This window comes from Choristoneura fumiferana, chromosome 8 (assembly GCF_025370935.1).
Source record: "Choristoneura fumiferana chromosome 8, NRCan_CFum_1, whole genome shotgun sequence".
NCBI classification, from domain to species: domain Eukaryota; kingdom Metazoa; phylum Arthropoda; class Insecta; order Lepidoptera; family Tortricidae; genus Choristoneura; species Choristoneura fumiferana.
Window position 1 is genome coordinate 3300415 of NC_133479.1, and position 15968 is coordinate 3316382.

Here is a 15968-nt window from a genome sequence, read left to right on the forward strand (position 1 = left end):
GAGCAAGTGGGTCTCCTGATGGTAAGAGATCACCACCGCCCATAAACATCTGCAGCACCAGGGGTATTGTAGATGCGTTGCCATAGAGCCTGCCAGGATCCTCCATTTAAGCCAGTAATTTCACCGGCTGTCTTACTCTCCACACCCAAACACAACAATGCAAGCACTGCTGCTTCACGGCAGGATTAGCGAGCAAGATGGTGGTAGCAATCTGGGCGAACCTTGCACAAGGTCCTATCACCTGCATGTGTAAGCCAAGACGGGAGGCATTTGCCCACCAGTGGGACACAAATATAGGCTAAGAAAAAATACGATTGTTATTTTACCCGCTCGTCTCATGGCCCTATCACGAGAAAGCCGTCGCATATTGCCTGCCAGGCTCGCTCCATTTAAGCGCGTTTACATTGTCTTGTGTGGTTGAACATGATTATGATCATTTACATCGTATCAAGTTAAGTCCAAACAAATTATAGGTACTAAAGGTAATTTAATATAATAAAACTAGAGTTTACCCGTGGCTTCGCACTCGTACACTATTCAATGTGGTAGTTACATTTCCCCTGGGAAATTCCAAGATTTACATCGTGATATTCATTAACGTTGTGTTAAAAACAACTGTACATTTCATGACTCTAAGCCTAGCGGTTGAAATTTCAATGGGAATATCGCAATAAAAAGTAGCCTATAATGTTATTCCACACGTCCAACTACCTACATACCAAATTACATGACTCTAAGCCCAGCGGTTGTTGTTTCGAGATTTTATCTCTATCCCGTGGGAATATCGAACTAAAAGTAGCCTATGTTATATTCCAGATGTTCAGCTATCTACATAAAAAAAAACATCTTAATTCGTCCAACCGTTACAGCGTGAAAGAGTAACAAACATACTCGCTCACACACAAACTTTCGCATAGAAACTATTTTTTTACTAACACACACACACACAATCATCACGCCTGTATTCCCAAAACGGGGTAAGCAGAGCACACATAACGTTACCGCTTCGGAGCCTTTTTTAGCAATTTTAGGTTTAAAGTTTGACAAAAACGGTACAATAGTGACAGGTTGCTAGCCTGTCGCCTACGGTATACCTTAACCTATATCCTCAGTCGCCTCTTACGACACCCACGGAAGAAATGGAGAGGTGTAATTCTAACCCGACACCACACGGGTATATTTTTTACTAACCTAGCTTAAAATAAATTAAACAACCCCCCTTTTAAGGCAAACACGTCGTCCAGAGACGTCACTGGCAACGACCCCATAACGCAGGCTGCATTAACCCCTTTACACGAGCTAATTTGCTTGCCTTGGCCTCGTTGAATCGCTAAATATAATAATATGCAGAATGAACTAAAAGAATTTCCTTGCTCACCCGCGACCTTACGATAGCTAAGCTTATGCAAAATATGCGTGTTCATGCAGTTCCTCCACCTCCACACTGTAAGAACACACACAAATCACACAAACCCATCTATCACCACCACCACACTACACTGACGCGTTTCGAACTCAACCAGAGCTCATCTTCAGAGTGACACAACCGTACACCATGCTACCAGTTGTTAGACTAACGAACCACAACCACCGTTTTAACTTGTCACTGTAACTCCCCAAGTACCCACATACGTTTTATGAAACAAAACAAAACTACCCACAAATTATTAATAAATTTTTTAACCGTCCTTCAAAACTACCTTGATTTTTATTTATTTACTGTCAAGGCATGTTTTATAAACTACCTGAACCCTGAACCCTGCTGAACCAGATAAGAATGACCGCGGGTTTTTAGTTTTTTTTTTTAATAATAGGCCTTTTGGTAATGGGACACAAAGCTGGCTATTCCAAAAATCATTATTCTAATTTAATCTTCTAAACTTTTTTTTTATTCGACCTAATGGCAAACGAGCAAGAGATCACCACCGCCCATAGACACCTGCAACACCAAGGGGATTGCAGATGCGTTGCCAACCTAGAAGCCTAAGATGGGATACCTCAAGTGCCAGTAATTTCACCGGCTGTCTTACTCTCCACGCCGAAACACAACAGTGCAAGCACTGCTGCTTCACGGCAGGATTAGCGAGCAAGATGGTGGTAGCAGTCCGGGCGGACCTTGCACAAGCTCCTACCACCTGCAAAACCTGCAAACTAATCTATAAACATAAATATTTATCGCGTGATGACTAGACGTTTGTAACTTAAATTCATCCCTTTAAAGCGGAGTGCGTGGATCCAAAATATAAACACCTCTACCCTAAATCTATTTAGTTTAGATACTTATGTTATGTATGCCCAAATAGTTCGTCAAACAATTTCTCAATTACTTTGACCACGGACGAACACTGCACCTGGGCCCTTCGGTTTTTGCTGCGCGTGAGTAGGGTGACTATCCATCTGGATAATTGCATACGAGTACATTTATTGGTTTAAAATACTATCTCCTGTCACTTTCAGCGTTTTCACTTTTACTTTACAAAAAATGATGTTTAACGTATATTTTCGAATGTTTCTTTTCTGATCTCCGATTTCGTTGAAATAAAGCCTTTATTACATTACTATAGACCAAGTTAAATACTGTAAAAACGTATTCAAAGTACACACAATGGTTATAGTTATAGATACACGTGAATACACAGCTTAGCTAAATCATAAAAGCAAGGTAAAAAAATATTTAATAGAAATAATAATAATTATTATTTTTTAGTTTTTTAATGGTACAACTTAATTTATATTGAACTTTATGGTAGGTTAATAGATGACACAATAGGGACATAATAAAGTTTAAGCTTCAGGTTCAGTTAAGGAATAAGCGAGAACGATGGCTAAGAAGAGTCGATGCGAGGTTTTAGTGTACTCGTAAAGCCAATTATTTATTTGTATCTACATCTATTTAAATCTTCGCTTTCGCTATGAATGTCATTAGTTTTCCTAATTTTCGTTCACTTTTGTCCGAAATTTTAAAATTTCAATATGGTAACCCTACGTGAACTCAAAATCGAATAAAAGCAATTGTGGATAGACCTTCGTAGGATATAAATAACGTGGGACAATAACCGTAAACTGTAGCATCAATACGACCCCGTTAACACTCGTCGTTTCACCTGGGCTTCTCCATGCTGTAAAAACCAGATAAAAAAAGTTTACCACGAGCTTTAAGGCGAAGGAAAACACACCGGCGAAGATATTTATGGCCGCATTTACGGAACTTATTTGAAACAAATTTATAAACTTCAACTTGCACTGTTAAAAACAATGGTGTCCTACAAGGTTAAGAAGAATAGTTATAAAGGCTAATTCCGTCATTGTTCTATAATTAGTATATAATAGGTTTCGACTGTCTTTGCTTATGGAAGAACGAGACGAAATACCGTCTATGCAAGGAAAGTCTCGTCCAAACCAAATGCGTAAATTGAAATACTTGCCTACAACTAAATTTTCTTTAATTATTCTGTATATTTTTTAAGGGGCTACAGTATTTTTATTGTAAAAATAAGTAAACAAACAAAATTGACAAACATTAAATACCATAAAGACTTATGAGAAAACATTAAAGTGCCCGTAGCACAGGTCCATACAACCCAATTCTCGTGCAGAACACAAAGGAACCCCAAATTCCGTGTGGCTCGACACACAATTTATTTAATACAATTTTCCAAAATTACCGATACTTTTGTGTATTCAATTTGAGTTTTGTTCCGCGTACCTTGATTTTACCGAAACTCGATATTTCGGCACAGTTGCATGCGCCATGATCACGAGACGACTTAAACCCGAATTTAGTTCATAAAAAATAATAATGACCGCGATAGTCTAAGATCTAAGATATAATATTACCGATACTGTTGAAATTTCAAAACATTTTCTTAACATTTTTACATAATCGCGTTCGTAGCTGAAATTTTTTGATTGCGGAAAACTCCGGAAAGCTGTATTCGACGACGATGGTGATCTTCATTTTGTACCAATTAAAAACTTCCGTTTGATCTTTTGCGTCGCTTTACTTACGTCACTTTAAAGTAAGGGAGCGTTTTCATAGAAACGTCTCGGAGTCACAGAATCTAACCAATCGTAAAATCCATCGAGTGGAGGGTTAGACTGCATCTTCTGGTACAGACGCCATCCGATATACAGGGTGGCCCATTTAGATCGGTCAGTATGGGAAAGTAGGAAACTATAAGACATACGCAGTTCTGTTCATAGGAACCATGTCGTCGATTTTAATAACAAGATAAACTGCATTTATACATTTAAAAAAAAACTTGTACTCAACTCGGGAATCGAACCCGGAAGTTTTGAAAAAGAAAACTTAAATTATTAAAAAATATGAAAACAATGCATTATATACATAATGTACACTAGATGACTAGATGTAATTCATTACACTAGATAAGGTTAAGGGGCTACCCGAGGTTTTCATCGATTTCTGACAAGTTTTGAATCGAATCTCCTACTTTTGCACTACGGATAGAATTATAAGTCAAACGGTTATCGGTTCTCCAATCTTTTGTCTCCATTTTTGTCGACCGGATTTTGAAAATAATGAATACTTAATTTTGTATGACTTTTTTAAACAATGTCAAAAAAAACACTTTGTTTCGTATCTCTATTGATGTGAAAGATCTAACAGTGCTTGCACTGTTGTTTTGGCGTGGAGAGTAAGAAAGCCGGTGAATTGGCACTTGAGGTATCCCATCTTAGGCCTCTAGGTTGGAAACGCGTCTGCAATACCCCTGGTGTTGCAGATGTTTATAGGCGGTGGTGATCTCTTACCATCAGGAGACCCACTTGCTCGTTTGCCATCCAGTCGAATAAAAAATAAAAATAAATAAATAAATATTTGGGTTCGTCTTTGACGTCTCTTAAAACTGGTCGAGGGTTTTCATTTGAAACTAATTAACACAAAAGTTATGGGCAGAAAACCAGTTTTTTGGCCTAAAATTGTTCAACTTTGATGCCAAATATCTCGAAGACAATGAATTTTGAAGTAAATATGGGATACTATATTGCTTCAAGCCGTTGTTGTTAATATATAAACTACAAAAAACATTAGAAAACTAAGGAATTCTGATCGAACAATCCCCTTAATAAAATCAGAACAAGACATGCAATTGACAAATAAACTGTGCGATACAAACATACATACTGGTAAGGTACACGTTTCATAAATATTCAGTCAGGTCTTTATGATCACCCTGACTGCGTAGATACATTTGACGCTCTGTTCTCGTTATGTATTCCAAGTTTATTGAAAAGTCGCTGTTCTCAAATATTTCTAACAAATTGCATTGAATATATTGAAATGTAATGCTGCTCTGAAATATTTATATACCTCGCTCGCTACGATATTACGGATGGTGACTGTGCATGCTTTTTTCCTATTAATATAATAATATGTATTATTATTAAACACCGTAGAAAATAACCGAATGTGCAAACAAAAAGGATTTAAATAAAATATAACCTCTGAAAATATACCGTCCTTGCAAATTAATGATAATGAATTCCTTGCGTCATACAGTTAGAATAGGATAGAAGATACAGTATTAACCCGTGTGAGAGAGACGAAAAAGGAGCCAAACGAAGTCATGGAAGAAAAGGGAATGAATGATGCTGATACAACAAGTGCGACGGAGATAAAAAATGATTAAACAATACGAGTTTCCCGCTCAGTGTAACGCGTGTTCAGGTAACATCGTGATTTAATTTGATTTGTAGGTGTAATAAAGGGTCCAATTATGGGTACAGACGGCGCGAAAAGTTATACAATGAACCCCTGTTTTTTACCCTTCTAAAATAAATACTAGCCAAATGCGAGTCGGACTCAAATTAGGGAATTTTATAGAAAAAAAATCAGATAATATAGGTAGGTATTGGTATTATTCTACTAAAATATAAAATATGCATAGTCATTATCACCAAATTTCAAGTTTATAGTTTCACTGCTGTACCGTTTTTGTCAAACTTAAAACCTAAAATTGCTAAAAGTGGCTCCGGTGCGGTAACGTTTCGTGTGCTCTGCCTACCCCATTTGGGCATACAGGCGTGATGTTTGTGTGTGTGTTCACGTTTATAGGTTAAAGCAAAGTAAGAAACTTTCTTCGCACAAATCTGACTTGAACTTGGACTTTTTGACATAGGTGTTGTCAATTCATTCAATAGAAGATTGTACAACTAGAGCATAAAACGAGTCATACCTAAGACGTTCATATAGCCACCCGAGCCGGTACGGCGAGGATGGATAGACACGTCAAGGGGAAAACGGGTTTAATGCTCGAGTTTTACACTTTACTTTTCACTTAGATTGCGAGGAAATTAAATAGCAACAGTGGAAACAATAATTCACTTTCTATGTAAGTACCTTTTATTTTTGATGCATTATTATGATAATTCTATTTTTTAATTTTATTGATTTATTATGATTGATTTTTAGTTTTATATAAATTAAAATTTATTTAAAAAATATGTAAAAACTTTTTTGTTTGTGGCTGTTGACACCTGATTACCTTGGTCTTAAGTTGGTCTTAGACGAAGATTTTATTTTATGCACTAGAGCATAAAAAGTCATTTTATGTCGCCTAGATACAGCATAAACACGAACTTTACGAGCATGTGAAGTGAAAAAGTTATTTAGGCTGCTCAGCTGTTTCCACTAGAGGTATGCGAGCTAAATGAAGCGTTTCTATTGGATGATGAAAAACATACTTATTCCTTTTAACACATCCTCTCTCTCATCTCTCTGGTGGAGAAACTGGATCGCGTACCAAGACCATTTCACAATAGATAAATGTCACAATCAATTTTGGCAATGACTGTACAAAAAATATATTTCCTTTTCACACGTATCCCTAATTAATGAGCGCTATCGCCGTATCAAATTGATTAAATGAGTTCAAGCGATTCATTTATTGGTTGCTAGATTTTGCCTGTGATTTTGTCTGCAAAGAATTCGTTTATCGCGGGCCCGTGGGAACAATACAATTTTGTATTGTATTGTGTAATTCTTTATTGTCCACAAAACACATGAAAATAACAGTTGACAAGAGAAAGAGATGTAAAAAGGCGAATTATCTCTTACAGGGATTTCTTCCAGTTAACCTTTGAACGATTGAAAGGACATCAGAAACAAGAGTAGACACTACAATGAATCATTTTAAATTTTGCTGTTTAAAACTACCCTATCTTTTTCTCTTACACCTTGGTGGCCTAGTGACTAGTGGTTAGTGACCTATCTATGGCCTATCAAGCAGATTTTGAGGATCGTAGTTCAAATCCGGGCGTGTACCTACGAGTACCTATGGGTTTTTGAAATTCATGTACAAGATTACGAGAACGTTTGAAATTTACATAACATAATTGCTTGTTTTAATTAAACGTTTATTTTACTTAAAACGAAGTCGTATATTTTCTGGTCTAAGAGGCATAAAGCCATAGACTTCCAAAATACCAATCTTCTATCGATCTATATATGTAAAGAAAAATGAATCACCGGAATGTATTGTAAGCGCATAACTTCCGAACGACGGCACCAAATTGGATGACTCTTTATTTTGTGTTCGTTTTTGTTATTGTGGTTCGTGTGAAACAAAATAAGAAAAAGAAACGGGGCGAAGCCGTAGGCAACAGCTAGTTTTAAAGAAACTCAGTGTTTACTGGAAAATAACAGCACAAAATATTTCATTCAACATTGTAGTGAATGCATTTCTAGAAATACTAACAACGTCTTCCTCTTTTCAAACATGGGCAGACGTGTAAGTAGTAACAATTTTTTATTAAAAGAGAAGACCTGACTCACTGACTCATCAACATCCAGCCTAAATCTTTGGACCTAGAAAGCTGCCCTTTCACACAGGTTGTTTTTTATAAGACATAAACAAGGAAAAAGAAAAAAAACTCGAAATTCAATCCTGAAGAGTGAAAAGATAGTTGAAAATTTGTATGGAAGTTAGTTTGAAAATCTACCGCTGAGTCTAGTTTTATTTTAGGTTGATAGAAATTGTTATTTAAATTAAGTGGTTAAGTTGAACTGGCGCTTGCGGCGCCCTGAGTACCTGGTGCCCCGGGCAGCCGCCCCAGTCCCCCCCCCCCCCAAAAGCGGCACTGCCCCCAAGTTTGTAAGCAACGTGCTAGTCTATATCTCATCTCTCTGTCTGTCGTACGCATTGATACACTTGCTGATCTGAGGGCAACCGTCCAGCGCTCAGCAGAACTATCACACACTATGCTGACACGTTTCGAACTCAACCAGAGTTCATCATTAGAGCATGATGAATGCGTCAGCGTAGTGTGGTGGTGGTGATTGTTGGGTTTGTGTAATGTGTGTGTATTCTTAAAGCGTGGAAGCGGAGGAGTTCCATGAACACACATTTGTTGCATAGAGTCGCAAGGTCGCAGGTTTCTACCCTCGTCTTATACCGTATGATAGAAATAAGTGGTGTTAACCATTGTGTTTCTAAGTGTAGACAATAATGCCTCTGGTCTTATCTCACCTCTCTGTCTGTCGTACGCGTTGATACACTCGCTAGTCTGGAACTGGCTGATGAGGGCGGTCTTCCCGACCCCCGGCGCCCCCACCATGGCGACGCGGTGGAGGGCGACCGCCCGGCGCTCTGCCGGCTCCGGCGCCTGCGCCGGCGACGGCGCGAGGCTGCCCGAGCGCGAGCGACGGCGCCGGAACGAGTCACCGCGGTTTACTATGCCTGAAACAAACATTTTTGGATTTTTAACGAGAGCTCGGAATGATCTTATTGGGAAATGTCTATAAAGTATGCATGTATGTATAACTTTTTATCAAACATAAAACACATACCTAACAAAAAACAGATTAAAGTTAGAAACAAATGTACAAAAGCGAACTTATCCCATAAAGGGATCTCTGCCAGTTAGTAGTTCTTCGAACAATTGTCAGGACAAAGTCAAGTTAGGGTAAAGTCACCTGGGGCAAAAGCGACTATGAGGCAATTGCGACTTTAATATAATCGAGGTGAGTTACAACAGCTCTTTCTGTTTAGTGATAGAAGCCATTAGGCTTAAGGCTTCTATTCTTATCATCACTAGACAGCGGCACTGTAAATCAACTTGCTTAAAAAATAAATAAAATGGTCGCAATTACCCCATAGTCACTTTTACTCCAGGTGATCTTATATCGATGTATAATTGATTATAGTTATCATTCTTTGTTATCATTCGGTCACACCCCAAAAGAAATTTAAGTTAAAAAAAATACACAGCTATTTTATTTTTAATCCTAGAAAATTGTAAAGTTCCTATGGGTTAGCGAACAAATACTTCTCAGACAAAGTAAACCGCTAATTATGGCTAAAATTAACATCTCTGTATCAGATAGGATACAAGGTCTTACCGCCCGATAAACCTAACCTTATCATCATCTACAAACTTCAAAGTATCTTGTACAAACTTTCTTAATTCCTGGATTATAAGCTCATCGTCCGACTACAGGGTGATCCTGGGGACCCGATCAGGATCGACACTAACTAACCAACTTATTTAATTATAGACTAGCGTTTTGTTGCCAAAATACGGTATATTTGATTATTTTTTGTATCCGACTCCATTTATACTATAAATGCGAAAGATTGTGAGTTTATGTGTGCGTGTATGTGTGAGTTTGTTACTCTTTCACGCTAAAACGGCTGAACGGATTTAGACGGAATTTGGTATGCAGATAGCTGGACATCTGGAATAACACAGGATATTTTTTATCTGGATATACCCACGGGATCGGGATAGAATTTTAGTTATAAAATTTTGCGAGGCTGCCTTTAGTGCAAAGACCATTGGAACCCGATATTTTTTTGTGGAATTCCCATGAGAATTCAGTAAACCTCGGAATTTAATTTTAGTAAATCTTGAATTTTCAAAAAACATTTCAAAAAATTGGAATTCGCGTGCGATGCCGCGGGTTCAGCCTAGTATTTTATAAATCAACGTCTATCAAACGAGTAGGCTCGTTTGAAAACTCTTTTCCCAAAGGGCTGCAACGCATCCGTAACTCAACTTATGTTATGGGTGTTCATTGGTGGCGGTGATTGCTTTCGATCTGGTCACCCAGCTGCTCGTTTTCCCCCTATAATATAAAAAAGTTGATTGTTCGTTATATTTTCATCATCATCATCATCAGCCGAAAGACGTCCACTGCTGGACAAAGGCCTCCCCCTTAGAACGCCACAATGAACGACAACTCGCCACTTGCATCCACCGGTTTCTCGCTACCCTCACGATGTCGTCAGTCCACCTGCTGGGAGGCCAGCCAACGCTTCGTCTTCCGGTTCGTGGTCGCCATACTCGAGGACCTTTCTCCCCCAACGGTTATCCGTTCTTCGAGCGATGTGGCCTGCCCATTGCCACTTTGTTATATTTTATGATCGGGTAATTTCTATGATGGCGCGACAACATAATACTTACATTTACTGGGTTGTGTAGAATCGATCCCATCCTCCTCACATCTCCAAAACCACCCTGTAGAACTATGTGTGAACAAAGTTAGATTACCCGTCTCTGTTCAGTGTTATCATGATAATAGGGCAACCGTAATTTACCGTCCGCCAGATGCTGCCGAATAAAATTTAATATCGCAAGCTTAATGCAAACATACCCTTTTTGTGGCTTTGAGGCTCATTTGATAGGATAAAATATGGGGGGGCACACCACAAAGTTGAATACGGGATATTACGTTTCAGTAATTTATAGAAATTACCCATGGATCCGAAGATATTATTCTTTACATAATTTTTTTTTTTGGTATAAGAAACATCATTTTTAATACAAGATTTTTCTGCCGACTGCACTTTTTGTTGACTGTACTTGCATTGCCATCCAAACTACATTTGCATACCAAATTTCAAGTCGATGCTATTAACCGTTCAAGAGTAGCGTCCTGCGGAGACAATGCTGATTGGACTACCAGGATGTGACTACCAGATTATTGTATTGTCACGCAATTTACATAAGTGTACCAAAGTTCAAGATAAGCCATACTGGAAGCTGGTCGAATTTAACTTACAAGATTGATTACAGACAGACAACAGGACAGGTGAAACTAAATGAAAAGCTATGTAAAAATAGTCCGTGATTGGTTTTTTTTCTCAACCTGATAAGAAGTGGAAATGAAAGAATGAAAAAAAAAACTGGCCAAGAGCGTGTCGGACACGCCCAAAATAGGGTTTCGTAGCCATTACGAAAAAATTACGTAATATTTTTGAAAGGATTTCGTATTTTATACGGAATCTTCCAAGTTTAGGTATATTTTATACCTTAGGCTGCTATTTACTCTTAAACTACTAATAATTCTCAAGAAAACTTAGCCGTCATAGTTTTCCTTGAAATTTTGATATAATACTACCATTCTGAATTTTTTCAAAATTTTCCACCTACCGGTTTAGATTTTAGAGGGGGGGGGGACGCTCGATTTTAATGAAAATTTGCACTTAGTTGAATATTTTGCAAAAAAGTCATTGAATCGAAAATTGTTTTAGCAACCCCCTATTGATTTTAAAAGACCTATCCAACGGTACACCACACTACAAGGTTGGATGGGAAAAAAAATCACCCCCACTTTACGTATTTTTATTGTACCATTTTGTCAGCATAGTTTACATACATATTCGTGCAAAATTACAACTTTCTAAGGCTAAATAAGGGTTCCGTTTTTGCCATTTTGGCTCCCGAACCCTAAAAAAGAAAGAAAGAGAGACCAAAGGCCTATCTCACTTATTCATTCAGACTATTCACTCTAGCCTTAGGTTGTATTTATATAGAAGTACAGACGACAGGAGCGAATTCCAATAACAATTTAGCTAAGACAATTTAGTAGATGTACGGGTGGCGGTACCAAACACGCCGATTGCTGCCGAGTGCGGTAGGATAGCCCACGAATCCAGTTTTTATTCGGATTCTACTTTCAGCAGATTTTATCCGAACCCGAAACTTCAATTTTACGCCGAAACTCACTGAAAATTCGGTCGAAAACTTGCGATAATTTGACGTGCATTTCAACTGACGTGAGAAACGTGAGAAGCCACTCTTAGAAACATCCGGGTCTGAGCACAGAACCCAAAAAAAGAAAACTGGCCAAGAGCGTGTCGGACACGCCTGAAATAGGGTTCCGTGGCCATTACGAAAAAAATAAGTAATATTTTGCTAAAGATTTTATATTTTGTACGGAATATTCCAAGTTTAGAAATATTTTTATACCTTAGGCTGCTATTTACTCTTAAACTACGAATAATTCTCAAGAAAACTTAACCGTTATAGTTTTTTTGTAAGTTTGATATACTTACACCATCCTGAATTTTTTCAAATTTTTCCACCTACCGGTTTAGATTTTAGAGGGGGAGGGACGCCCTATTTTAACCTGTCCTCTCCCAGAGGCACAAATTTGTGCCCAAATTCCTTTGATCCTGTTATCCTGGGAGATGACAGATTAATGAAAATTTGCACTTTAAAGTTGAATATTTTGCAAACAACTTACTGAATTAAAAATTGTCTTAGCAACCCCCTAAGGTTTTAAAATACCTATCCAACGAAATTACGTCTATGGGAGGTACTCTAAAAAAATATACTTTTGAATTTTTAATTGTACCATTTTGTCGGCATAGTTTACTTATATATTCGTGCAAAATTACAGCTTTCTAGCATTGATAGTGCCTGAGCAAAGCTGCGGACGGACGGACAGACAGACAGACAGGCAGACAGACAGACATGGCGAAACTATAAGGGTTCCGTTTTTGCCATTTTGGCTACGGAACCCTAAAAATGGTACAACTCGCAATACCACGTTTCGATTTGAAATAAAAACGCTATGCTAATTTACATAAGTTTTAATCCATACTGCAGTTGCATTTCGAGTTATGGCTTTGGTTAAATTAAATAGTACTCTTATAAAGTTAAGACCGTATTGTATTAAACTAAGAGTTAGTTGAACCAACGTTAGCCCAGTTTCAGTTTTTCAGCATAGACTTACCAGCCGAATAGATAATGCAGATAAATTTATATTTTTTGAGTTACCTTTGAAGCTTCCGCTTTTTGACACAATGCGTGTTGTGTGATTGTCCTTTGTCGTAACGTGTGTCGAGCGCAATCATCTTTATCTCAGTTATTTACTGTGATTAAATTGCCCTATGATGATGTCATATCAATGGAATGGTGTTTTCGTAGTATTTAACTAGACGGTAAAACATAAAAAACGTTTGTTGCGACAAAAACAACTTATAATGCCGTTAATTTTCAGTCTAATATTATTATATACTTAACAATACTCGAAGAATGAGAGAGCAGCGTTGAATGGAGTGATTTATTGCATGATACAAAATGTTTCGTAAGCTAAATAAAAGCTTCTAACTATATACAGTTAGTTCAAAATTAAATAACCTAAATCAACAGGCTTATTCTCTACCTAAGTAGGTAGCAAAGGGCTATTTTCTATCCTCCTGGGGTTCAAAGTGATAATACTAGTACATATTGTTAGCAATAGAACTTATCTTTTGAAAAAGCAGTAAAGTGTCATTTTCTCTGTATCATTCAAATTTACAAAAAAAAAATCAACTTTATCCATGAGATGTTAAGTTTTAAATTTCGATGTCAATTTTTGTTGTATGGTGGGTCGCAGGAGGCTATATTCCGTTTTTTATTAGTACATTGTGTCTTCAGGGAAGTTTAAGGAATTACGAACGAGAGTATGCTGCGTCGAAGTCGATAATGAATCTGTGGTACTCCAATGTTACGTTTGTATACAAAGTTTTAATCACATTTGCGAGTAAAATTTTATAGCGCTAAAAGAAAAAATATAATTCTTCCAAATTAAAGTTAGCTCTGGACTCTTGGCAGCGCCGCCCTTCATATTTTGCATTGCCTGAGTTGCTTTGTACCGTTGCGACAGAAATAAGTGTGCAAGAATGAACTGAAAGAAAGACTAACTGCTATAAAAGTTAAAACCACTTTATCGAGGTGGACGTTATTTGACGTCACCGAATACAGTAACTGGTGACGTGCTGAATAACCAAATAACTGGTTTCACGTCAAGCGACAAGTGGTGATTTTTGTAACGAGCTATTTTGTGGTGATGCGATTTTCACCTCAACGTTACAGACGTCACTAGTAGCACAGAGTAAAAATTATAAATTAACTTTATACAACGTCAAAGAAACGATTTTTAGATTATGAAATTATTGACATTAACTATACCGAAAAACGATGCTTGTGATAAATAACGTCATAGCTCAATAGAAATTACGTTAAATACTAGTTTCATTTCTAATTCAGTTACAGTGACTGTCACAGAACGCGTCACTGCAGGCAGTGAAAGAAACTGGTTACTAAAATCACTGGTTTTAATAAACAGTGACGTAATTCTTGTCACCAGTTTCGTTTCGTTTCGCTCAAATCGACGACCTTCACCTACCACTTTATTTACGCAATTAACTCGTTGAAGTGGCAATGGACAGGCCATATAGCACAGAGAACAGATGGCCGTTGCGGCAACGTACCAATGAGATGGACGGATAATCTGGTTAACAGCGAATCTGGTGGTTTTCACCGTCACGAAACAAACATATATAGTGACGTGCTCGGTACGCCACAGAAAAACCAGCGACAAATCCTTTCCATCACTCGACCCTCCTGCTCGTGTGTCCCTTGTATAGTAAAGAGAGATATCAATGGACATTACAGACAAGAAAAAAGTAGGCTAAGGAGGAAAACTTTTAGAGAATTACTTAACAGATAAAAGAAGAGGAAAATGAAATATCAAATTATTATGACACTAGCGACCCGCCCCGGCTTCGCACGGGCAAAGTAAAAAAAAACGGCCAAGTGCAAGGCGGACTCTCGTACGAAGGGTTCCGTCCGTACCTATACAACATTAGACATTAGCATAAAACGGAAAAAAAACCTGGTTTGCTGTATGGGAGCACACCTTAAATATTTATTTTATTTTAATTTAATTATTTATTTTTAACACTTTGGCACTTTGGAATAATTTAGCATTCTAATAGTGAAAGAATTTTTAAAATCGGACCATTAGTTTTTGAGTTAATTCGTAACAAAAATCCAAAAATCCAATCTTTATAATATTAGTGTAGATAGTATAGATATAAATTAGTAGGTATAGATATAGATATAGATTACGTGGGACGTAACAAATAAGGTGTGATTTTCGTTTCAATAACATAATGATAAAATATAATATTATAATGAGTCCCTATTTACGCCACTCGCCTTTTTTGACCCCTATTATACAACTGCTGAAAAAAATACTATATATTATTTCGAAAATTACTTTCACTATAAGGGTTTAGTCTATGAGTTTACAACCTGCTTCAAAAGCTACGAGTAACCTGTGAAATACATAGAAAGTCATGAATATTGATAAAAGATACAAGACTTATAGGTACGGGGAATTCCATATACTTAGGTATCTACTTCATGCAGTATGACCATTGTATCCATTGGTTGTTGGTTTTAATAACATTATTAGCTGTAATTAATGTAACAGTGAGGTAATTGTGTTACAATCTTACCTACTAGACACCATTAGCGGTTATTAATATTTTTCAACTTCTGATCACCGATTAAAACCATTGTATATAGGCAGTATAAGTAGCTATATTTATTACACATTTCTTGAAACGTGTGCCAAGGACAAGGATTCGAGTTTTCTACAACACTAGTATAATAAAATGCAACAAAAAATTTACTCGTTTATAACACAGGTAAACCAAAATGGCGCCAGGCGTCAACTGACGTCATGTTTGCCGCAAATCAAGCGTCTAGACGCTTTGTTTGGGTCTGCATTTAGACTGGCCGGTGATTCGCGGCATAGCGTTATATGTTTACAAACATTACATATTACATTTGATTGCAGCACCGTTTAATAGCTGAAAATTCAAATTACTGTTATTCCATTCTTAAAATACACGATGAAGGCGTATTGTTTGTAATTATTTTTATTA

At 37.3% G+C, this 15968-nt stretch overlaps 1 protein-coding gene across 1 annotated transcript in view; it reads right to left on the minus strand.

Annotated features, from left to right (window-relative positions):
* The window catches only part of Rgk3 (Rad, Gem/Kir family member 3), a 182088-nt gene that overhangs the window by 22675 nt on the left and 143445 nt on the right, over positions 1–15968 (minus strand). The window contains exon 2 of the mRNA XM_074090722.1: positions 8490–8699. Coding sequence (XP_073946823.1) covers positions 8490–8699 — 210 coding nt within the window. The remainder of the gene's footprint in view (positions 1–8489; positions 8700–15968) is intronic.